Genomic DNA, 24,400 nt, shown 5'->3' on the forward strand with positions numbered 1-24,400 from the left:
CCAGGCACCTAGCACAGACACCACACTTCTGCACGTAGCATCCATCCAGGCACCGTGTCCGAGAGGCGGTTGCAGAGGAGGAAGCAGTTCCAGCTGACTGGCCTCCAAGGGCTATATTCAGAATCCCCACCCTGGCACCGCAGCAGCCCTTCCTGCTTGGACATAGCACAGGCCCGTCACTTCCACACACCGGTGCTCTTTGCACAGTAGTGACAAGTTTGCCCCTGGAGCCAGGAGAAGCTCTGAATTCTGTAACTTGAAGCTTGTAAGGAGTGAAATCCCAAAACGGGGCCCTTCACACCTGCCACGTACTCCCAAACTGTCCCTTTCTTGAATTTCCGCATGGTACATTTTTCAGACAAGTTTTGTATCTTCCAAGTCTTGTCGTGGAGGCTGGGTGCCAGCAAGAGGGGATAGAAAAATGTTTGGAAGCCCAGATACCAAAAAACAAAGCAAAACACAAAAGACTTCTACGCAGTGATTGATTGATTCCCTGGTGCCCTGTGCACCTCTGCTCCCAGCAGGCTCCCATTTTTCGGACAGATGGGGAGGTTATGATTTTGCTCTCACAATTGGATCCTCTGGGACCCAGGGTTAGTGAACACTTGGCCCAGAGGGAGCCGTTCACTCAGCCAAGTGGAGGGATGCTGCCAGCACACCAAGGCCTCATGATGACGTGCTCTGATCTTCCCTTTAATGGTTATCAGTTGCCTCGTGCCCCTTTTAGTCACCCTTGTGAGACACAGTGGCATCATCCCTGCACCCATTTACAAGGTATGGCAAACCGAGACACGAGGCATAATTGACTCAGTTCAGCAGCATAAGACAATTTAGCTACCCTTGGCTCTGTTAGGATACACCTTCCTATCCAAGCACCAGCAGCTACTCCTGCCTCAAAAAAAAAAAGAAGTACACATAAACATTGGGGTCCTCTTACCTACTTTGTACTCTGGCATCATTACAAAATGCTAGCAAGGGGCCCTTGAAGTAGACGGCAGAGAGCGAGGATTCTATAGACGCAGAGGAGACGAAAAGACAGATCTAACGGTGGTGCTGAAAACAGCCTGCCCCCCAAACCTTAAACTTCACGCTGGCATTAGTTGCCTAGAAAATTGTTCCTTTCATAAGTAAACAGTTCTGTTGAAGCAGCTTCGGTGGGAGTGCTTGCTGGTCCAGGAACCTGGCAGATCCGCTGCCCTACCACCTCAGGAATGTGCCCTGCTGGGGAGCCAGGTCATCAGGGGAAGCGGTGATCACCCAAAGGGCCAGGGCAGAAGTGCGGGTGGCTTTGTTGTGTGTTCTTCATTCTCTTAACAGTTCACGTGCAGTGAGACTTATCAGGCGCCCTGTCTGCAGTGGGCTCCTTCCTCATGTGGAGAGTGTTCTTGGCAGCCTGCTCCACCAGGAACAATGAGATTGGCGGGCCCTCTTCATCATCCAGGGCCTTCTGCAGAAAAACAAGCAGAAATTATAAATAGATGTTATTTGTAGTTTCCATTTTCTTGCCTTCAAGGTTTTTTAGAATAATTCCTTCTCAGTTTGTTTTGGGTTATTCTCTCTGCATACTTCCTTTGCTGGGTGGTCAGATTTCCTCCCTTCTAAAGAGCCGTGGTGACCCTGGCTGTGAGGGGATTGCAATTAAAAAAAAAAAAAGCTCAAAATATCAGAGATTTGTGGTGGGAAGAAATGAAGGAAGAAAAGATAACGGCTTCTCTGAAAGGCACTGGGCAGCAATGCAGATGAACAGGATTTTGGAACTGTTTGAGACCTCAAAGTTAGAGAAGTAATAAGAACAGTAATAGTGGCAATAACGACATCTACTATCTGATCACTTACTGTGTGCCAGCCCCTGTGTGGAGCCATTGATGTGCATCAGCTACCAAAAGGCAGGGACATGGAGCTCCTTGCTGTTCAAGATCCAGCAAATGCAAGGGAGGTGGATTTGAACCCAGCCTGGAAGTCTGGTTCCAGAGTCTGGGCTCAGAACCACAAGACTGAAATAAAATCTCAAAAAACTCAAGTGACTAAAGCACTGTGGATGGATTTGTGCTGGAGGAGGATTTGGAAAAACCCAGCCCCAAGGTTGAGGGAGTTACGATTATAAGCACGGCTTTTCAGTTCATCTGCAGTGTCTGGTTTCTAAGGCCCCGAGTGTATGCAGTTCTCCTCTCCCTCAAATCCACATCCTGTTTGGTTATCCAGTTGTAATCATAAACATAGTCAATGGCTCTCGGGTGCTTTCTGGGGCATCTGGTACTGTGTAGGGCCTTACTGGACCTTTGTAATCTTTGCATGATCCCCAAAGGTAGGATCTGTTATTGTTTCCATTTTAGAGATGAAGATATGGAAACCAGATGGACAGTTTTGCCATTAGCAGGTGCCAGAGACTAGCTGGGTCTATCGAAGAAGCCCACATATGGTGCTTCCCATAGTACCTTGTGCCCTCATAGACCGAAGTGTTTTTGTGACAGCAATTTTGGGTTTCTCTTGTCACAGACTCCTTCCCTAGGAAAATGTGCATCACACAAACACACAACATTTCAGAGGTTCCCCAACCCACTGAAACTCCTGTGTGGACCCCTACTGGAAATCTGTGGACTCCAGAATATGTGGATGGTACTTTAAGAGCTTATAAATATACAAGATCCTATTTTCTCACTCGATGGGCCATATGTTCACATACGGGTGTATATGTGCTTATAAAAATACCGCACTCACGAAAATTAATATGTTATCCCATCTGAGCACTTACAAGCTGGATTTCTACTGGGTGAGCCTTGAAGCCATGAATTTCAAATATGTTCACTGTTCCCGTTGGTGATGGGTCTATTAATTTTGGCAAGTCCTTCAGGCTTTGTTTAAACAGAATGACTAAAGAAAAAGAGCAAGACTCTGTAGAGTCTCTTTTACACCTTATGCCCATTTTGTGGACACCTGAGAGCAAAAGGTTTCTTTACACCCAGGTCCTGCTGATGTTCTTGTGCTGTGACAATCTGGTATCTCTACTGTGCTCAGATTTTCAGATTTTTCTATTGCTTTTCAGATTCTTTGTATATTTACTGAGGCGGGGGTCGGGGGGGTGAGAGGTCTGTGTGCCAGAGAAAGGTTGCCTGGGTTTAAAGACTCTGCCTCTGACTTTTTCTTCTCATGTGACTTTGGGCAGGACACATAATCTCTGTGAGTCTCCATCTCTGCATCTGAAAATGAATATAAATCATAACAGAGCTTGCTGTCTGTTAAAAGAGAATTAAATGAAGTAATAGCCAGGCGCGGTGGCACATGCCTGTAATCCCAGCAGCTTGGGAGGCTGAGACAAGAGGATCATGAGTTCAAAGACAGCCTCAGCAATAGTGAAGCGCTAAGCAACTCCATGAGACCCCCGTCTCTAAATACAAAACTGGGCTGAGGATGTGGCTCAGTGGCTGAGTGTGCCCCTAAGTTCAATCCCCAGTAACCCCCAAAATAATAATAATAATAATAATAATAATAATATATAAGCTGAGGATATGGCCCATAGTATATGCTCAGTAAAATTCGATCCCTCTTCATCCATACACTAGCTTCTTATCAAATGAGTGGTACAAATGAAAGGGAGAAATTCAAGGAAATGAAATTTACTTCTTTAAAAAAAAAAATGTGACCTGACATGAGCAGATTTCTCCATAAAAGCCGGTTACCTATACTGAGCCTGACAGACAGGTGGCCTGGTTGGGGGCCTGAACTGACCAGAGGCCTGTCTCATGCAGACATTTTTATTAGCAAGGTGTACAGGACAGTGTTGGCTTTTCCTCTGATTCTCCTCGCAGGTTTTAATGTAAGGATTAATAAGACAGTGTTCATAGCTATCTCTGAGCTTCCTGGAAGAAAGGCACTCCAGGAGGTAGTAAATTCTCTGGCCTGGATAATCTACTCATGAAATATGGAACTTTGAAAGAGTGAGAAAAATCTCAAATCACTTTGACAGCATTTTAATTATAGTTGATTTGTTTGCCACTAATAGTGAAAATGCTGTCAGCATGATTTGAGATGTTTCTTCCCCACAGAATGTTATATTTCGTGTTTTTTGTGTCACAAGGCAACATTTTGGTTTTCAGATACAACCAGAATAGCTCAGCAAATGTGTTTGGGCACAAGGGAGAGGGTACAACACGAACCAACCCATCAAACCCCTTGGAAAGTGTTATCACAGCATGCATCTCCCTAACCAACTGCAGTTCCTTATCCATTAATTCACTCAACAAACAGCTAGCGATCCACTTTTTTTTTTTTTGTGCCAGGCACCAGGCAAGTTATAAATCGGGCAGCGAAAAGACAAAAGTCCTTGCCCCATGGTGCTTACGGTCCAGTGCAGGAGGCAGATCGTAAACAAATACATAAGCAGATCGGTAAGAGCTCTCCAGAGTGTGACACTAGCTGTAAGAGAAAATAAGAAGATGGCGAGATCGAGAAGATAGATATGAGTTCAAAAAGAGGGTGGTCAGGGCAGGCTTCTCTGAGGAGGTGACATTTGCACTTAGGCCTGAAGGAGGAGAAACAACCAGCCTTGGGAAAAGCTAACAAGGAGTATTACAAGCACAGGAACAGAAAGTACAAAGGCTCAGTGGACAGGAAAGAATTTGCCCTCCAAAAAACATTAACATTAAATGAGTCAAGAATTTAATCTTAAATATTCAGAGTCTAGCAGTGTGAAATATTTGCCTGGCTGGCAGATTTTATGACTCAAGACCTGGGCACAGAAGGACATAGTCTTTAAAGAACCTAAGTACCCTGTCCTTGATATAGAAATCCCTTCACATATGGTTCTTCACCCACCCATAAGTGTAGATTCTCATGGAGGCCAGACATACTCCTGCTCCAAGAGCAGGGTCTCAGCTTGCTGAGTTTTCTAGCATGGTCTGGCTGCCTTGGGTGCCCTCTGGGAAGTCCAGATGTGGCCAGAGTGATGGACACCAAGAAGCCATGGTTCATGTTTGCCCAGTGATTAGAGGAAGAGGTGAGATGGTTGCTTTTCATCTCTCTCCTGTGGCCTCTCCAAATTCATCCCACCATCAAGATTCCCATGCCCCAAAAGTGGACTTGGGGAGAAGAAATTAAGACTCTGAAGCTGACAAAGAAAGCAGAGAAAGCTCCCTCCAGATACATGTTCCACATGTCAGAATCTGTGGGGAGAGAAGAGCCAAGGCACTTGGGGAACCATTTTAGAAAGACGAGAAGAGCAGGGAGCAGAGGTGGCTACTTTAGCTCAGGCAAAAACAAATAAATACAATAATAAGAGGTAGTGTCAAAGCTTTGAAAGGAATTTTTTCATTTGAGAGAGATTATGAATAATGAAACGCAAACACTAGTTAATATGTCTGTTAGCCGGTTGATGTTGCCTTCCAGAAAATGAGTAATATGTTGAAAGAGGAGCCGCTTTTCAAGTCCCCCGCCCTTGACTGTCCTTGGGGTGAGCTCTGTGTGTACCCCGTATTCCTTCACCAAACAAACACTGGGGATTCGATGCAAGATGCAAAGCCACGTTTACTCCAAGGCCACAAACTTTCTAAGCCTCTGCCGAGTCCTTCACAAATGAACCTGACAACATTGAAATTTCTAAGGAGATTTACTCCAGCTGTAGCAAATCCCTAATAATAAAAAATTTCCCCAAATGAGTCAGTCACACGGGAGGTAAATGAGACATTCTGTATGAAGTCAGCATGTCATTTGGAATGTGCCCTTTATATAAGAGGCACAGTCAGAAGACCACGTGGTAAGTGGGGCCTGTCCATAGGGGAGAGCAGAGGTCTGGGCCAAATCCTAACTCCCTTAAGCAAACCTGATGGGAAAATCTAGTTTCTCTAAGAAGTTCGAGGAGGCGCTGATTATTTGCTTCACAAAAGGATTCATCAGAGGGATCCTTTAATAGGCTCTTTTATCACAAATATATCCCCGGGCTGGATTGTAGCTCAGTAGTAAAGCACTCGCCTAGCACGTGTGAGGCACTGGTTCGATCCTCAGCACCACATAAAAATAAATAAAATAAAGGTATTGTGTCCTTCTACAACTTAAAAAAAAATGCATGCCCTTCACTACACATGTATGAGGATAGATAAGGATGTATTTGCTGCTGGCCACATTACAAGAAAGCATTCAGGGCAGTCTATCCCTTGGGTAAATTGGGGCAAGCTTTCAGTGATGGCATTTGCGGGGTAGTCCTGCCTCCTGGCTGATTCTGTTAATCCACTGAGAGACTCCATGGGTGATTAGGCAGCCAGATACAAGCTCCCACTTCTCATAACAAGCCAGAGGGATGGCTGGGCCTCTCTTTGTCCTTCCTGGAGAAACTGGCAATGTAAGAGTATTCAAAATCTTCTAAAAATATTTATTGAATGTGGGCCATGTCCCCAACCCTATTCTGATATCCCATGTTTCATTCACGGATGATGATGGTGATGATGATGATGATGATGATGAAGAAGAATTTACTTTTTTCTGCCACATCTTAAGAACTTATTTTTCTCAGCTCTTGTAAAAAAAAAAAAAAAAAATTTAATGGAAGCAGCTGTGTGTGTGTGTGTGTGTGTGTGTGTGTGTGTGTGGTTTTGGCTTGTTATAGAAATGCAGGCTTTATGATAAACAATTCAGATAATGCAAAAGAATAAAGTAAAGATGACCAATTATCCCACCATCCATATATCTCATCACTGTTAATATTTTAGTATATACTCTTTCAGATGTTTTCTGCATGTTTACATAAGGAAATACATGTGTATATTTAAAAACATTTAAGATCTTTTTTGAGTGATCATGAACATTTTTCCATAAAAACAAAAACCCTAGACCTGCTGCACTATATACTATAACAGCAGAATATTTCATCTTATAAATATAACAGAATTGATTCACTTACCCTGCATGGTTGGACTTTCCAACATGATACTATTTATAAACAAAGTATCTTCCCACTTTTCATAGGCTTTTTTTTAAGTATGCACAAAGATGCATGTACATCTTTGCATAATTGATTATTAGGAAAAAATTCTAGCAAAGGAATTGCTGGACCAAGGGCTATGTACATATTATCCTTTGTAACATTTTGCCAAAAATGCCTTCCAAAATGTTTAAACAGATTTATATCCCTGCTTATGCTGTCCCTCTACTCATTTGCTCTCTCTTAGGGCCAGCCACTTCTGCTCCAGGGCTTGATCACCTTGCCACTGAAATGGGTGTGAGAATACAATAACCACAATTTTCTTTCTTAAGCTCACACTGTGTGCCATGCAATGTAGCACTTTTTATAGATTAGAATTGGTCATTTAAATCTTACAACAACCCTAGGAGGAAGATACTAAAATCTCTATTTCACTCTTATCATCCCCCTTTCTCGGGCTCAGAAAGGTTCAGTCACTTGCCTGAGGGTACCCAGCTTAAAAAAAAATAATAATGTAGTCAAGCTGGAAACTGAATCCAACTCTGTCCACTCCCAGGACTGAGACTTGTGCCCAGGGCCCTGCACACCCTCCTCCCAGCAAGCTCAGGGAGTAAAGGCTACTGAACACAGGTGGCAGCTCCTCAGTCTTTGTGCAGGCTGCTGGGCCCTCACAGGCTCAGTGCAGGATGACTGTTCTGCAGTGCTAATCTCAGTGTAGAAAGAGCAAGGAGGGGTTTTTCCAGAAGGTCTGCTGGGAGTTCCCCTGAGCAGGCACTCTGTCTCTTCACTTCTGTGTTGGAAGTGAGAAAGCCTGTTTTCAAAGTCAGCACCATCTCCCACACTGAAATCCCAGTTCTCAACAGCTCCCCCACCCTGGGGCCTCCTCAGCCTGCCCTTCTCCCCAGAGCTTCTGGGGAAATTGCCCTCTCCAGACTCAACCCGCTTCCGCCATTCTTCTGGCTCTAAGCGCCAAGCCCTCTGGGGTCGAAGAAGGAACAACTCCTGCTCCACTCCTCATTCTTCCTTCACAGGCCTATTTATTTGGAAGTGACTGAGCCATCTGAAATATGGCTCCCGGGAGTTTCCTCCGGCTTCTCCAGCACACATCAGCCACTTCTGCAGGCAGCCAGCTCCCCCGGACCCCGTGTGTGACAGGAGCAGGGAGGCACATCCCAGGGAGGGCCACATCTCTAGCCCCTCTCTTTACACACCAGGAAGAGATTTCTTATGTGTTGCTGGAACAGGCTGGTGCAAAATAGAGGGAAGGAGGGAAAGGAAGATGGATGGTTTTTTAGGAAATAATAGTTCAGTGGCCAGCAGAAGAAGGGGAGGAAGTTCCCCACCTTAGCAGTGGTGATGAAGGGATTCACGGGAAGCCTAGAAAGGAACACAGGGCTCAGCACATGCGTGGTTGAAAATGTATGTCTGGAGGCTGGGGCTGGGGCTGGGGCTGGGGCTCAGGCTCAGCAGCAGTGCACTTGCCTGGCATGTGTGAGACACTGGGCTCCATTCTCAGCACCACATGTAAATACATAAATAAAATAAAGGTCTATCAACAACTAAAAATAAATAAAAGAAAATGCATGGCGGTTAAGATAAAGTGGGACAGTATTTGTGCACCAGCCTGTGAACATGGATGTCGGAGGTGTCTCCCCTACTGAGGCTGGTTTGAATCCAAAAGCTGTGGAGAGCTCATTTTAGGAGGCGACCTGCTCTGCCTGTTGCTGAGACGGATGGTTGTGTGCTCCTAGGTGCTGGGTCCCCAGGGATTCACCCCTTTAGAGAAATTTTTTTTGCCAATATGATACTGATCCTTTCTAAAAAACGTTGTTGACTAGACACTGCTGATGGGAACCTCGAAGAGTCATCTCGGGGAGGGAGGTGACCTGCAGATGAGGTGTTTTTGTCACTATCAATTAGAGACAAGAGAAGAGGAATGATCCAGGAGAAACTGAACCAGGGTGGGGTGGACACAGGAGAATATATATCTCTGAAACATCTCCAGATGGGACCCAGCCCCTCTCTTGTATTTTTTTCCACTCCATCTCCATCCTGACCTTCTCAAGTGGATGTTTTTCTTCTCATTTTGTGGATGGAGACATTGATGCTCAAAGGGGTTAAGTCACTTGCAACGACCCCAGAGCAAAGAAAGACAAAGATTCAGAGATCACAATGGAAATAAAAATGGTGCTACCGAAGGAAGAAAACAGTGTTTGTTTTGAGATCTTTGAGAGAATGATTCTATTGCTCTATGTGAGCAAGAGATAAGCCTCCCATCCGCGCCCTTATTCACTGTGTGGCTTTAACAAAGCAGAGCAACTTCCTGTATCTGTGCGTGCCAGGCCACACAAGCCAGCATAAGTGCCCTTTGTTGATCACTCTGAAACACCTGAATGGGGAGAGTTGGAGGGAGACTGGTCCTTCCCAGGCCCTCAGACTGAGCTTTTCTCATGTGCCCCTTTGTGCTATCCCCGCCTAGGTATGACTTCATTGAGATTCGGGATGGGGACAGTGAGTCTGCAGACCTCCTGGGCAAGCACTGTGGGAACATCGCCCCACCCACCATCATCTCCTCTGGCTCCATGCTCTACATCAAGTTCACCTCTGACTACGCCCGGCAGGGGGCAGGCTTCTCGCTGCGCTATGAGATCTTCAAAACAGGTCAGTATGGTTCCAGGAAGAGGCCAGAGGTGGGCACTTAGGAGGGGGATCCATTGTCCAGTGGTTGGAGATAGGTGAGGGGTCAAGGTTCATCCTGCTTGAGCACCATGACAGAGGCTCCCAGGTGAAAGGCCAGGTCAGGTTGACAACCAATTTGAGGCAGGAGGAGGCAGGCCAAGCACCAGCAGAGTGGGGGCTACCCAAGGAATAGAAAACACTTTTTGAAAGAATCTGATTTTTTGTAGTTTTAAAATCAAACTAATCTTCATGGGAAAAAGCAAAACTTGGTTGAACTTCCTCTCAATTACTTCACGGTTTAATGTTGCCTTTACTTGGGATTACTTGGGAGCTGAAGGACATAATCTTTTCATTGTTTAGCATCTCTAAAGTTCTCACCACGAACCTCCAATTGGGGCCACACCAGAGCTTGGATTAGAATATGACTCCCTAGAAATTCATCTTGGTGACCCACTTTACCCCCTCTATCCAGTGATCCCCAACATCCCATATGCCAGGAAGCAGACTCCCTGAAAAGCAGTCAAAAAAGATAGCCCTTCCTTGATTCCATCAGGCTCCTCTTAGATTACTTTTAGGCCTTTAAAAATATAGGCCAGAGCTCATGTCAACCACTGGGGACAGCGGACTCCTACCCAGAGGGCGCTAACCCTAGCATCCACATGTACACTCTCCACATAGCGAGCCCTGGTCTCTGATGTCTCCTATGTATGGTGCTGAGTATCTCCCCTGCCCCTGCCTGCTCCCTACCTTGGAGGCTCCCGCTCCATCTTCAAGTGTCTGCCCTCTCCAGCAACCTAAGTTTTACAATTCGTGCATGGAGTCCAGTTCACGAGGAAGCCGTCAGCCCTGTCATCAAGAGGCCCAAGACCGGCGCCTGTTGAGTTCAGTGTGAGGGGAACTATTCATATATATTTTCTCTTTCATTAAACAGTTCTTGAAAGGAAGTGGTAGCTGCTGAAAGCACTTTTTATATCCACTCTGTCTAAATATTTGTCAGATTTGTCTGCCTGAGACTGTGGAATCAAATGAAGGGGTGGGGTCAGCAGAAGTGTGCTGTGCTGGAGAGGGAGCCCAGGCTGTCACAGGGTTCAGGTCCCAAGACGGTCTGTCTGTCATGGGTTTTCATGCTTCTGGCCACAGGAAGGTCACAGGGACCGGTGCTCTGTGGGTCTGGGACTCAGGGATGTTGGGGTGGGGTCCCTCAACAGCTTCATCTACATCCCCTTAAGTCCTCAGCAAGATTCCCATCAGTGCCACATCAGTGCCACCGCCTCTGCTAGGAGCAGTGGATAGAGAGAAGAGAGAGAAAAAAAAAAAATCAAACATCGTTTTTGCCTTTGTGTAGCAGAGGACACAGGTGTACAAAACCTCAGCATGTAGAGATGCACAGTTGTTGAATATATAGGTAAATTGAAAGGAGAACTGTAATATGAGTAAGTTCTAAGTGAAGAAATAATTAACATCCTGTGGTTATGAAAGTGAGAGGAAAAATCAAGGAGCTCTCTGGAGTCTACCAGATAGCAAAGTCCCTTGTTCTAAAGCTATCACTCAGCTCCCATGTACTGACCAGGAAAGGAAAACAACCTAAACAGGATCTTCCAAGGAGCTGGCTAAGGAAGTCAGAACAAAGATGAGCATAGCCATTAAAATCTCATCTCTGGTCTTATGCCTCCAAACTTGTATACTCCACAAGGCACAAGCTACCTTCTCCAGAAAGCCACAGCAAAAGGAAGTGTTAACTTTCCCCATGATGCAAATTTTGAAAAGAGGGTATTAAAGGATAAAACCTACAAGAGGGTATCAAAATTCAGCACTGCTATTTCGATGACATACTGAAGTAGAATTGTGAAGGAGGCAGCAAGCCTTATGGTCTGCCTAGAAACAATAGTGCCAGTCATGGGAAGAAACGTGGCCCAGGCATAGAGCAATGAGGCACCCTGTGGGAGGCCCTGGGACAGCCTCCAGAAGAGATGCCCTGTCGACAGCCATGCTTCTAAGAATGAGGAACAAGAGGAGAGCCCTGTAGCCTCCTCAGGGTCACTCACACCTGCCATGGTGCCCATCCACAAGAACAACTCTTGGCATGAAAATCAACATGTAAATATATGCAAAGTGCAAAATTCAAAACTGAGGCTTTCAGAAAAGCTCCCATTCTTCCAGGTGCCAAGTCTTCTACCCATATTTCCAGGGTTGCAGTCTGGAGAGAAGATACACAAAGTTGACGTCATCCCCAGAACATGAAAGAAAATGGGTGGACGTGCTGAAGAAATCCAAACAAACACAGCTATGTTTGCTAGTCGGATTCATAAAAAGAAAGAAAGGGAAACTGTAAACACAGAAACGCAAATAGCCATACAGAGGGCTCTGGGTGCTTTTCTTTGAGGAGGCTGTGGGGCAGAATTACACTGAGAGACAGAAGCCCACACTGTGGGGACAGACAGGGGACATGTGGCTGGAGTGGAGGGTTCGTGTCTGTCCTATAGGGAGTATATAAAAGATTCTTTATTACCAGACTCACTACCAACAAAAGAGGAGGCCAAAACAACTCACAAACTTAAAAGATCTCAAATCACCAAATCCCTAGCAGACTAGAGAAAGGAATTTTAAATAACTTAAAAAGTAATACTGGAGGTGCCGGGGTTGTGGCTCAGAGGTAGAGTGCTCGCCTAGCATGCATGAGGCACTGGGTTCCATCCTCAGCACCACATAGAAAAAATAATAATAAAGACTAAAATAAAAATATATATTTTTTAAAAAGTAACACTGGAAAAGGAATCAGTGGAAAATGTGGAGTTGGGGAGGGGATTCGATTTGGGGGTTTTGGTTTCTGATACTCCTATGACCTAAGTTCAAAACCCTGTTTTCTTTTGTTTTTTTCTGGTGCCCAGTGGCATCTCTGGGGTCATTCACAACTAGAGGAAACCTGGAGTGATCACTACCCCACTCCTTGAGTTAAGAACTAGAATTCACCTTTTGTAGTCAAGCCAAGCTCAGCTGTGGATAAATTCATCAAGTTTTAAATATCTTCATATGTGCAGATTCTTCTTTCATTGGCAAAGTTATAAAATTTACAGTGGAAAAACAGGGAATGGGCATATTTTATGCCAAAGTCTTTTTGTTATGAAACCATTCTCTGCAACCCAAATCTCCTAGCTTCTAAGGACAGTCTTAGCATTGAGTGGACTTGAATAGTTGTTGACTAAATTTTTTTTTTAACTTTTGTTCCTTCTAACACATCATAGAAAAGGAACTTGGATTGGGCTGACTTTTGCAAGACTCAATTTTCTCTCCTTTTCAGGGATGTCTTCTTGACATTGGATACTCAGCTGCCTTTCTGATGATTCAACCATGGTGCAATTAGAGGCAAATCTATGATTTTAATAGACACAATTGATTTTTTTTTCTGCATAAAAAAGGATAAATCTCCATATAAGTCTTCCCAACCCTTTCAAAATAAGCCAGAAACCGTAATACCCATTTCTAGCAATGTATCAGACATACACACTTTTTTTTTTTTTCTTTTTGGTCTTAAGTACCCAAGGTTGAAAAAAATTCCTGAATGCAGGATCTCAGAACCAGGAATCATTTAGAATCTCACATTCTCCAGGCCTATCTTGAACTCTCTAGATGTGCATTGTGGAAGCACTTGTAGTCTCCCACTGGTGACAGGACAAAGAACATTCCACCATAAATTCCCCAACCCTAGGGTGGGGTGAAGAGTCCCCCTGCCTTCTGGGGAAATGACAATGGAGCAAACTCGAAGGAGGACAATCAGGATAGTTTTTCTAACTCTCAAGCAAATTGTGAATGGAGAGGGACTTTCCACACTGTCATGTGTGAGGCTCCCCAAGCGGCCCACGTGAAGAAGGCTACATAGCTGCCATAAACCCTAACCTCTTCAAAATTCCTCTTGGCCCCCTGAAGACCTGCCAATTTGGCTTGGCTCCGCCAAATTGCATCATCCTGGGCCAGGAAGGAGACCCTTAGGAATTGGAGTTAAACAAAGCTGCAGGGAGGCCATCCCAGATAGTCCTCTAGGCCCAGCTGCCCACTCTCAGCCCTGGGCCTGCCCTACCATGAGCATGCCTCTGAATGATGGAGTACAGAGCATCTGAGATGTGGCATCATGAAGGTTAGCTCTTGCCTCCTGTGTTCCCAGTTCCCATGCTACTCAGGCCTACCATGGAGCACTGAGCACCAGGAGAAGGGAGTGGGTAATGGACAGTTAGGTGGGGGAGATTGGAATGTCCTGTCTGGTCTGACCTAAAGAAAGTCATAAGAACCCCTCCCCCACTAGTTGCATGGCACCTTTTCCAAGTTAGGCATTTGCAACTTTCCAGAAAGCCATCATCAATAAAGAGGTGCCTGCTACAGGAGCTGTAGATAAAGACATCGCTGCAGGCTAAGATCAGCGTATTGACATCACATAGTTATATTTCGGTGTGATCCCCAGAGGACACTTCCTGCCAGTAAACACCTGGTTTATTGAGTATTTCTCTGTGTGGTTTTTTTTTTTTTTCCTTCATGCTTGGAGTGTCTATTATCCTCCTCATAAATCCTACTTCCTTTTCTGATTTTAAAATCCAAATGTGTTGTATGAAATCCATTTTAATTTTCCAGCATTTATATCCATAGTAACTGGTACCAGTTCTTGCTCTGTGTCTCTCCATGGATCCATGGGTCCAAGTCTCCGTACTCCCCGGCTCCATCCATGGTTCTGCCCTGGCAGACGGTGGCTGGTGAAAGCACAACCAGGGCTGTTTAAATATGACTCCACCTAGAGGCATTGGGAGATGCAGCCGCTGTAATCTTCTTAAGGGCTCCTGCTGCCCTGGGAGCTTGCAACCGCCTGCAAATGTGTGCCGCATGTAATCAGGATGCCTCCCTGCGTCCCCAGAAAGCAGACACAAGCGTGGAGGAGAGAAACAAGGCCATCCCCACCACAAAGGAACCAGAAGCCTTCCAAATGTCAATACACTGCTGCATTTTTCCAAACTTGATGCTGGAGCGGCCTTTAACATCCCCAACACCCCGCTGTGATCCACCAGCTAAAAACGTCGATTGTTAATTGTCTGACCACTACAGAGCAGCTCGTTTTAATATAGTCATGACATGAATGAGACCCAGGCTCCCCTTTGCCCCTCCCCTGAGGCACCTTGGATCTTGGAGGGAGAAGGGGCACTTAGTTGGCTGTGGTACAATAGGGGCTAGTGTTGAGGTCAGCAATAAATAAGGGGTAACATTGTTTTCCCTGCTGGCAACCAGCAAGCCTTCCTTAAGGATTGAAATAACTTACATTTCTGGAGTGAGCAGCTGAGTAATTGAGAAAGAAGACTCTGTTCCTCTTTTCAAGAGAATCCCTCTCTCTCTCTCTCTCTCTCTCTCTCTCTCTCTCTCTCTCTCTCTCTCACACACACACACACACACACACACACACACACACACACACACACTTCTCTCCCCAAATCCTCAATTGCTGCTCTTACTCTAATATATAAAGCAAGTTCCGTCCTAAAGAGGCTCTGGCTCCAGGCCTTGAAATGTGGATGGATAGAGTATGTTTCTCCAAGGGCTATTTGAGTAGGAAGAAAAACCTCACCTTGTGAGTAGGTGAATTGGGGTCCAAACATTTAAATAACTCATGTGACAGAGGCAGCAAAGAAAGCCTTCTTCTTCTTAATGCTCCAAATTCTCTTTGACACCCAGGCTCTGAAGATTGTTCAAAAAACTTCACCAGCCCTAATGGGACCATCGAATCTCCTGGCTTTCCTGAGAAGTACCCACACAACTTGGACTGCACCTTTACCATCCTGGCCAAACCCAAGATGGAGATCATCCTGCAGTTCCTGACCTTTGACCTGGAGCATGACCCTTTGCAGGTGGGAGAGGGAGACTGCAAGTATGACTGGCTGGACATCTGGGACGGCATTCCCCACGGTGAGTGACATCACTGCCACAGGGCACTACTCTGTCACTGGGTCTTTGCCTCTGGATTGCTCTAGTCATGATAAAAGGAGAAAACAAAGACTTCAGGGCTCCTTAGAGTTCTTTGTGACCCATTTCTTGGCTTCTCCTTCACCAAGGATGGTTTTAATAAAATTACCGACAGGTGGTCAACTTTCTCTGGAGGTGTAGACATTTTCTTTGAAAGAGGGTAGGAGGTTGAGTGAGTACTTGGGAGCAGATGGCAAAACCTATAGGTGAGATCATTTTCCACACCTAGTTGTCAGGATAGGAAGTGACTCAACAGCCAAACCCTGGGACCAAATAGAACTCTGGATCCAGACCGACTGTGCTTGTATCCTGGTCCTGTGCAACCTTGGCACATTTCTTCACCTATCTGTGTTTTAGCTATGTAAGTTAGCTGCTGTCATCATCGTTATTACTACTATAATTTTATTATTACTAAATAATCGTAGATATTGGAAAGGTGCATCACTCAAAGCCAAGAGGAATCTGTCTGCCTCAAGTGAAGGCCAACATAGAAGTCAGTACTTTTGTAATTATTCTAAGGATTTTTCCATTATAAGGGATACTTGATGACTAAGCAAGAACAATTTTAACTCTTGGGAAAAGCACAAAATCTAGTTGGGAAGCTAGCTGGGTTGGAGTCTCTGCTCTATTTCCCAGCAGTGTGAACAAGGAATCGTTACATGACCTCTGAAACTCAATTTCTCCTTCTGCAGAGCAGGCATTGTAATGATACCTTTCTGGCCCATCTCTAGGGCTGTGGGAACAGAATGAAGCCATCTCACTGAAAGTCCTTTTTAGCATGTAGGAAAACTATTAGACATTGCTCTTAAAACACCTCTTTGGTTCTTCTGCCAAGGGATACAAAGTGATGCTGGATGAAATGGCATGTGGCAGTGGGAAGGGGAATGTGTGGGAAATCAAGTTTGATATTCTCATCTCCTCTGACCTCTTTTTGTCTTGTGTGTCCAGTTGGCCCCCTGATTGGCAAGTACTGTGGGACCAAAACACCTTCCGAACTCCGCTCATCAACGGGGATCTTATCCCTGACCTTTCACACGGACATGGCGGTGGCCAAGGATGGCTTCTCCGCACGATACTACCTGGTTCACCAGGAGCCACTAGAGAGTGAGTTGGACAGTTGAGAACTTCTGTGTGTCCTTGCATCAGGGCTATAAGGGGGGACAGGTGAAGGAACTGGCCTCTGAGAGAGAAGGAAATAGGAACTCCGCAGGATTTTCTGTGGCATCTGAGTTCAAGGAATGGGAACCACATCCCCATGTCAGGCAGATGCATGAGCAAAGAGCCAACGTCAAAGCTGGGTGCCATGGTGCACACCTGTAATCCCAGCAGTTCAGGAGGCTGAGGCTGGAGGATCACAAGTTCAAAGCCAGCCTCAGCAAAAATGAGGTGCTAAGCAACTCAGTGAGACCCTGTCTCTAAATAAAATACAAAATAGGGCTGGGGATGTGGCTCAGGGGTCTAATGCTCCTGAGTTCAATCCCCAGTACCACTCCCCCCTCAAAAAGAGCCAATGTCCATCTGGGTGCCAGTTTCTTTAAAGAAAAAAAAATGTGCTTACCAAGAATTAGTTACTCTTAGGGAAAGTTGTAGGACCCTCTCAAGCCTCAGTTCCCTCATTTGAGTGAAAAGGATTGCTAGGATAATCTACATAGGGTCTAACATAATTTTGAGTCTGGAACCATTTTCTTTCCACCCAAAGCCCCGAGGCCATTGTCACCAAACTGAGCTATTTTAAACCTCTTTTTGCATATATGTTTTTCACCACTAAACATCTCTGTCCCTGAGAAGATATTCCCTGGCTAGATGACAAAACTGCTTGAACTTGCACTTCACACTTCCAAGAAATATAGTTTTTAGAGCTTGTGCTATATGCCAGGCACTGTGCAAAGCATTGGAAACCATTGCTCTAACCCAGGTCTCCTGGGATTGGCTGGACCCCTCCCCCCCAACTTGGATTCCAACAAGGAGTGTCCAGGCCATCAGCATCCAGCCCTGGCTCTATCTTCAAATCAGCTGTTCTTGGCCATGTGCTTCAGCGTGTGGCCATTTCCACTTAGAAAACCACACAATCTCTTTAAGGAAGAAAGAAGCGCTTTAAGGATAATGAGAGCTGTGGACAGCTCACCACCTATGCAGCTGGGGACACTGTAGTCTGGCCTGCAGAAAAGTCCCTGGGTTGGGCTCTGGCTTTTTTGCTTTTGTTCTTTCATCAAAGAGTTTGTAAAGATTTCAGGACCAAGAAACAGTATGGCCAATTATAACAGGTCCTGCAAATGGCTAGTCCAGCCACAGAGCTAAAGAACAGGTTTGATACCTGAAAATGATTTCTTGTGCTTATCAAATATATGCATACACAAATATTGGTCGGTGTCCAAAGCATCCAGGGGAAGGACAACAATGTAATTGATGGCACAAGGCCAGAGAAAGTGACTCTTGAGTCTATTTGCCCAGATAGGTGGTGCCTGGAATGTAGTGTGACATGCATGTGCTCCCTGAGCAGGGTCCCACAGACCCACATTGATGCTTTGCAAAATCTGTCTGTAAGCCAGAACTCTTGAGAGAGTTGGGTGAGAGAGAAAGATGCAGAAGTGCCTCCTGGGTGTTTATTAATAAAGCAGGCTTCCCACGATGGATCGGCCCACCCAAATTGCCAGAAGTCTATCTCACATTTACCTGGATCGCAATATTGGTGCATCTGGCATCTGAGACCATCCGTAGCCCGCAGCAGTAACAGTTCTTCTGTTTTAGAGTATATTTTTAATTTGTATGATGATTCTTATTTATCCATACCCTAATTTCTTTTAGGTCCAATTTAGTTTCTTTCAGACCCAGAGGGTCTGTGAAGCTCTGTGTCTTGGTGTAGTTGTTTTTAAAATAGGAGTTTTTAATTAGAGTCTTTAAGTTGATCCTTTATCAAAACCTGCAACAACTTGTCCCTAGAAAGGAGCAGTATATTGGGCCCCCCAGGGCTTTGAGCTTGGGATGCTTAACTCTGCTCTTGACCATCTCCACTCCCCAGACTTTCAGTGCAATGTTCCTCTGGGAATGGAGTCTGGCCGGATTGCTAATGAACAGATCAGTGCCTCGTCCACCTACTCTGACGGGAGGTGGACCCCTCAACAGAGCCGACTCCACGGTGATGACAATGGCTGGACCCCCAACTTGGATTCCAACAAGGAGTATCTCCAGGTACTTACTCAGATACCAGTGGACATACAACGTGTGTTTGTCTTGGTAGGGCAGTGGGGTGGCCCCTCGGCTACAGTGAGCAAAGGACATGAAGAAAACACAGCCTACTTCATAACAACATTCACCCGTTCATCCAAACCAGGCACAGAAAGCACGGCAGGCACTATGCTATGTGCTGGGATAAATCCATGAGTAAAAGGGACCCTGTCCTTGCTCTGGTGGAGATTAATGGGCCTGGGAGAAGTTGTTTGACCAGTATGCTGATGGCCCTGTGGGGTTTGCAGTATCCAATGAACATTCTAGAAATGGTTCCAGATCTTCCTCATTCTTGGCACAATGGGTATCAGAGACTGGGGTGGGGGGTGGGCACTTCCCTAAGGGCAGGTTTGTTGGGTGCTGACTGAATATGACAACTTCTCCTGATCTTTGCTGTTTGGCAGGAACCCTGCCAGGAAGGTTTTACACATAGCTATCAGAAGAACACATGGGGAAATGTCACTATGGGGAAGGAAATTCAAGTTGCCCAGATGCTCTGCAGCGTCTTTTCAGACTATTGTTTGCTTTCTTTCTGAACAAGTCTTGCAGCTCATGTTGAGTGCTCCTCCTGCTCTGCAGACTGGTCCAGTTCTTATCCCCTGGGAAGAAGTAAACAGGGGAAGAGCAAGCTGCTAGTTCTATACCAGAGCAGTGTCTGCTTTTATGACATACACAGACAGCCTTGTGACCCACTGACAAGCCTGTCCTAACTCTGATGCGACACAGTGACCTATGCTCCAAGAAGGACACTGCAGAGCAGACAGCAGGAAAGGGAGAAAGACCACTTGGAAACTCCAGGGAGCCCACAGAGGTTCTGACAGCACAACCCAAAGGCCATTTGTCACTGTCTCTCCTTTCTTCCTCTCCAAAAATCCTTTCATCTTGCAAAGCTTCTAGAAAGTTTCCCTTTGTAATTGGCAGTATTCCTGCCCATTGATTGTACTCCTTATTTTTGGTCCTTATTCACATACTTCTCTTATTGCTCTCCACCTGTTATTCATACACATGGACAGCACCACATACTTCCTTTGAATGTTTCATAATGCCGTGCACATATTAAGAAGCCAGTGATGCTTGTGGAATTTTTACCAGTGTGCACAAGCTACATTTTGATCACATGGAGACTGCCACTAAGAAAGAACATGGCTGGCGAAGAAAGAACATCTAGCAATTTCCAAATGGGTTTGGCCTCGTGAGAGCAGAGGAACCTCCAAATGTTTACCATCCTCTTTGTAGAGCAAAAGGTCAGGTCTTGGTGCATAAGCCTAATTGCTTGGGCAGACTCTGCCTGCCCTTTGACCTTTTGGTGACCTGAGCAACTAAGGACACAATGGAGCAAAGGAGTATGGGGAGGAGAGACAGCTATGAGCTGTAACTTTTGCAACCAGGGTATTTTGCAGTCCAAGAAAATTGGATTGAATTGGACTGGACTGGAGTAGAGTGGATTAAGCCATTCATTTCTTTTTTTGTTTTTTTTTTGTTTGTTTGTTTTTTTAGTTGTAGATGGACACAATGCCTTTATTTTTTTTTTTAATTTATTTTTATGTGGTGCTGAGGATTGAACCCAGTGCCTCATACATGTTAGGCAAGTGCTCTACCGCTGAGCCACAACCGCAGCCTCTCATTTCTTCTTTAAAATAGCATCTGCTTTCACAGTCCAAGGCAGACCATAGTTAAATAAGGAGGGGGTTATAATTCTAGATGTTCAATGGATAGGAGAAACTAAATACCATCCATTCAGACATGCAAAAAAAAAAAAAGGAAAGAGAAAGAAAAAAAAATCAAGCTACATTTTCAAAGTGTCAAGTAAGTTGGGTTTAATTATGTAGTGGAAATTGATACTAATTACAAAATCTGTCTTGTGAATCATGCAGCCAGCTTGTGAGTCAAGTATAATATCTGTGTCCTTTGCAGAAAAAATCCAGGTGCTACCCCCTGTTGTGAGTGGTGGTCCCCTGACTCTTCTTCCTTTCTTCCCAGGTGGACCTGCGCTTTCTAACGGTGCTCACGGCCATTGCAACACAGGGAGCAATTTCCAGGGAAACCCAGAATGGCTACTATGTCAAATCCTACAAGCTGGAGGTCAGCACGAATGGGGAAGACTGGATGGTATACCGGCACGGCAAAAACCACAAGGTAAATCCAGTTTCCTACCTAGAGGGCACGCTGGAAGGGTGCAGGAGGGATGGGGCAAGAGGAGCTTCGAGTTGATCCCACACAGGGAGGCGGCCTTGTTTAGTGGAGCTCAAATAATTGATGGAGACAAGGAACACGCTGGCCCTGAAAAATCTTCTTTCTTATGCTAAAGTGATTGGAAAACACCATTTCTCCGACAGCCTGGCTGCTGTTGCATCTTGCACAGCAGAGAGAGAGAGAGAGAAAGCGAGAGCTCTTGCAGAGTGTACTCTGACTGCAAATGAAGGAGAAAATGCATTCCCCAGCCAGGTCTCCCCACACAGGATTCATTGAGCATTTATGGCCCGAGTCCCTTCCACATGCTGGGTTAACAATCACAAAACCACACGAAACTGCAGTTCAGGAGTTACTGAGGTCTGGAAATGAAAGGGCACAAATCCTGAGAGGGGATCACAATGTCCCAGAGAAGAAAGAGGACAATAAATAATGAGAAGAAATACAGTTTGTCAGGAGTGGGATCTGAACTGGCCATCATGCTTCGCAGTGAGGCATTGAATCCTCCCGGCTAGTGCCTTCAGTGGACATGTGGTCCCTGGGGGCCGTGTGGGGCTTTTGTTGTCCACAGGGATGAGAGTGTTTCCCGAGACATGTGACATTCTGGGTCTGCAGCTGGCGATGTGTGGTCATACAGCACACTTGGCATATGGAGGGCTTATTGGAAATAGTGGCATGTCACCTGGGTGGGGACAGGGAGTATGTGACAGGAGAACAGGCTGCTGACCTGCAGACCATGGCTGACTCTCAGGTCAGAGAGTCAAGTGCCATGTCCTGAAATACCCAGAGGCTGCTCATCCGATCCGGGAAGGTAATCCAGAGACAGGAAGGGGGTTCCTGCTCTTTAGTACTAGAGTCCCACCAGGCCTTGGTCTGATGGGATGTGGATTATCAAAATAAAGCACTGTGGCCAAAGAGCTTTTCCAGAAGGGACTCTCCTCAGCCCTGTCATTGTCCCAAGGAAGTTTGCTGTACAAACTGTTGGTACAAATGAAAGCCTTGTACCCAGAAAACCCTGAACATTATATAATGTTGGCAGTGCCACTTGGGAAATGCAAGTTTTTTTAAAAAGTAGATTTAAAAAAAAAAAAATTAAAATCGCCATAGTAACATGGCACTATTCACGGGAAAATCTGTTTCTAGATATACCCAGGTATCACTCACACACATGTGCATACACTCCCCATTGCCCCAGTAAGGAAAGTGAGGTACTTAGCGATGAAAAGACATTCCCACTGTGACCTGTGGGCAGGTCTGGTTTCCGGTTGACTTGGCTTCAGGAGGAGTTGCCACACAACAGTTGGGAATGGCAAGCTAAATCCGCATTGGGTGCTGGGAGCTCTGGGCTGAGTCCACATACTGAGTCCACCCACTCCTTTTCCACTCATGCCCTTTCTCTCTTCATCTGCCTTTTCAATAAGAAACATGGAACTCAGAAGCTCGGCTAGCAAGCAAGGGCCAGCAGCTGGGTAGGGGTGGGTCCTGAGGGAGAAGAATGGGCTCACCTGACTGTCTCCCTGTCCAGGCTCAATGACTAAGCAGCCCTGGCCAGAGGGATACTGTAGCATAAGCTGATTTTAAAAGCACACAGATGGACCGGGATGCTATTTAAAACACCATTTGTAGGAAATCTTCTTTTGGAAATACCTTAGCGCTGCACATTTTGATAGAATGCTGTCCTCCCTGGCTTTATCCCTGGTACTCATTCTGCAGGGAAGATATTCCTGAGAATTGAATTTAGCTTTCTGCTCTTCAGAATCATCCTCCTCAACTTTCATATTGAATGCATTCTCTTTTGCCTGCTCTGCCCACTCTTGGCTAAATTTCTCTCCCCAGGAGCCAACAAGAAACAGGGTTTTTGTTTTTGTTTTTAGAGAATCAGTCTTGCCCAAATAAAGGGAGCTGGGACAGAGGAAAAGCCCTTTCTTTCCCCATTAGAAATCCATCCTCCTGGTACTCAGGCAGGAAAATGGAAAGCTGGCCAAGTAAGCATTGCCCTGCTCCCCAAGCCCCCCCCCCCCACTACTCATGTGGTAGGCAGCCAGCAGGCCTTCCCCATCCTACCCTGCAAGGGTGTTCTCTGCTGCCCCTTCATTAGTGGGTGTCCCCCAGATATCTGTGTTTAATGTGCAGATTCTGTACCGCTCGTGGTGCGTCCGTGCGGCTCTCCAGCCTGTTGGGGTTGAAATAGTTGAGTAAACTGTGCCAAATAGATTTGTCAAGTCTGCCACAGTTTGATTTGATGCCATGAGGGGGGAGGCGGGGTGAGGAGGGGACCTGGGGGCAGTGTGGGGAGGTTTCCTCCACGCTGGTACTACCACTGAGTTTCTCTTTGTGGCCTCTAGATGCTGGGCACATTGCCAAGCTAACTGGTGCTAAGTGGTGGGCTTGAAAGTGAAATTCAGACAGCAGGACCTAAGGAAAAAGCAGAGCAGGGAGGAAGGCAGCAGGCTGCTCAGCTCTGGGGTGAAGGAAACTGTTGGCAATTGCCTTCCCAGCACACAGATAGGGAAGAGGGGATTGGGAAGTTTGGGGCAGAAATTTGGAAACTAAATTTTTAATTCCCTGGTCACTGTCAACACCAATGCAGCATATCAAAGACCAGGGAATTGGGGAAATCAGAGAAAAACAAGATTAGCAAGCACTCAAGGTGACAGGGGATGACCGTGCTATTTCCTTGCAAAATATGATTTGCAATTTGGACCCAAGCTGGGCAAGGCAAGATCTGAGCCTACGGGGAAATAACTTTCTTCTTGCTGCTAGGTAGTGAGGAAGACTTAGGAATTCTTTTCCAGCATCCCCTGCCAGTGAGCAGGCTCCTCTTGGTTTTTCTCTATCCAATAGGTATTCTTAAAGTTGCCAATGAGCGAGTCAACTTGTTTTTGGATGACTATGAGCATCCTCCTGGCAAAACACAGCTTGGTTATGCAGGCCACATGCACAGCACATTCCTAAATCTTTATCCAGTTCCACATGGAACCTATGATTTTCACATAGGGCGGGCCCTCCTTATGCATATTTATGGTGTAACCACAAGGCGGAGAGCTCAGCCGCCTGATGGAACCCATATCCAACCCACGTGCTCCCTTAGATTATACAAATTGCTTCACATACATTTCTTGAGAAACCACAGCAGAAACTACTGCTTTTGGTTTTACCAACTATATGACTAACATCCCAGACTCAGACAGTATAGTCAATCTAGTAATGGAAGTTTGTGTATATGTATGTGATTATAGTCACAGTTAAATACCAAGAGGGGCACAGGGAGAATAACAGCAGAGCTCAAAGGCATGAGGCCTTGGTCAAGGTCCTGCCCTCCTCTAGGATTCCCACCCCCATGACTCTGCAACGGAAGGTGAATCTGTGCCTGAGGAGTGGAGCCATAATTGGTGTCAGAAC

The 24,400-nt window shown here is 45.7% G+C and overlaps 1 protein-coding gene across 4 annotated transcripts in view; it reads left to right on the forward strand.

The window, feature by feature from the left end:
• Positions 1–24,400, forward strand: part of Nrp2 (neuropilin 2) — a 115,446-nt gene that overhangs the window by 25,481 nt on the left and 65,565 nt on the right. For all 4 annotated transcript variants that reach the window (XM_040294779.2, XM_005335095.5, XM_078017885.1 and 1 more), the window contains exons 3-7: positions 9,390–9,571; positions 15,296–15,526; positions 16,532–16,687; positions 18,603–18,772; positions 20,789–20,944. In XM_040294779.2, coding sequence (XP_040150713.1) covers positions 9,390–9,571; positions 15,296–15,526; positions 16,532–16,687; positions 18,603–18,772; positions 20,789–20,944 — 895 coding nt within the window. The remainder of the gene's footprint in view (positions 1–9,389; positions 9,572–15,295; positions 15,527–16,531; positions 16,688–18,602; positions 18,773–20,788; positions 20,945–24,400) is intronic.

Source organism: Ictidomys tridecemlineatus, chromosome 7 (assembly GCF_052094955.1).
Source record: "Ictidomys tridecemlineatus isolate mIctTri1 chromosome 7, mIctTri1.hap1, whole genome shotgun sequence".
NCBI classification, from domain to species: Eukaryota; Metazoa; Chordata; class Mammalia; order Rodentia; family Sciuridae; genus Ictidomys; species Ictidomys tridecemlineatus.